The following is a 1,409-nucleotide window of genomic DNA, read 5'->3' as shown; positions in this document are numbered from 1 at the left end:
CCACCCCCAATGTACGCACACACACTCACTCACAAAAACACCCTCCCTCACACTCTCTTTTTTTCCCCTGCTCAATCCCACTCGTTGTCAAGGCGCCCTGTTCTCCGGTATGTCGGTGGTCCAGTCTGTGTCGACCATGGCGTCCGTAGCAACTTACAACTTGGTGTACAACGTCACGATGAATCACTTCCGGGGCTCAGTGTTCATGCTCATGGCGGGTGCTTGCATTGTGACAGCGGCCATACTTTTGTGAGTAAATGGGTTTTTTGTTGTTGTTTTTTTTTTTGTTTCTTCGTTTGTTTCTTCGTTTGTTTGTTTGTTTGTTTGTTTGTTTGTTTGTTTGTTTGTTATTGTTTTCGGATGGGGGTTCTTTTGTTTTGTTTTGGGTTTTTGTTAGCGTGTGTCGCCTAGTATTGCTCCTTCAGGCTGTTCTGAGCGTGGTACACATACCCCCTTCTCACTCTCATCATATAGAGAGACCAGACTTTGGAAATAGTGATACTGTTTGTTTCACTCATCCAATCAAATCACTTGAGGGTCGCTACTGGTTGGTAGCGTTGTTAAAATGTTTGGTGTCCTATCCTCACTAGACACTAGACAGCTGACAATAATCCTGTGGCTTAAAAGAGGATTGAACGCATAATTTGTGTGCCGTAGCAAGTGCCAAAACAATCAACGTCACCAGAAGAGACCGAGTAAGGAACGAGACCATACGCCTACAAACCGGAATACCACCAGTAATAGATTTCATAGAGCGTCAAAGAGTCAAATGGTTCGGACATCTAACCAAAATGCCCCAGAGACAACTAGCGGCTAGAGCTTACCATACCCGTGAATCCGGTTTCAAATCAAGAGGAAGACCAAAAAAGATCTTGCTGGATGGGGTTAAAAAGGTCCTGGAACAACATATCTATAACAGGCGCTACACACCTAGTACAGGACCGAAACATGCCCCTCCCCTCGACATTCTAAGGATACCAGAGGAAGGAAAAAGTAAATGTAAAAGTAAGTAAGCAAGTGTCAAAACAAAGTACGAATAGATCAAATGTGTGGCATTGTGGTGAAACCAGACGCCCGCCATAATATTGAAATCGAAAAAACTGACATTTTTCCGCCTGTTATGGAATTTTTGTCGGTTTTTGTATTTTAGGGAAACAAACTCCATATTTCTGTACAAATTATACTGAAAATGTTCATCAAAGGCACCCCTCCCCCTCTCGTAAATTTACAGTTTCCAAGTACAAATGTACACTGAAACTTTGAAAGCCTCCAAACTTTGGCAGCCATTTTAGCATTTAATTTTACCACAGAAACCAGGCGATCCCCACCTCCTTTGACCACAAAAATCTCGACTTCTATAAACGAAGATGAGTATTTTTTCTTCCAATGTAACCCAAATGAACAACCTG

At 42.6% G+C, this 1,409-nt stretch overlaps 1 protein-coding gene across 1 annotated transcript in view; it reads left to right on the top strand.

Annotated features, from left to right (window-relative positions):
* LOC101854526 (proton-coupled folate transporter) overlaps positions 1–1,409 on the top strand; it is a gene marked incomplete in the record, with an annotated part of 44,242 nt that overhangs the window by 41,044 nt on the left and 1,789 nt on the right. The window contains 1 exon segment of the mRNA XM_013087431.2: positions 93–249. Coding sequence (XP_012942885.1) covers positions 93–249 — 157 coding nt within the window.

Source organism: Aplysia californica, unplaced genomic scaffold (genome assembly GCF_000002075.1).
Source record: "Aplysia californica isolate F4 #8 unplaced genomic scaffold, AplCal3.0 scaffold00587, whole genome shotgun sequence".
NCBI lineage: Eukaryota > Metazoa > Mollusca > Gastropoda > Aplysiida > Aplysiidae > Aplysia > Aplysia californica.
This window is presented reverse-complemented; position numbering and strand designations above follow the sequence as displayed.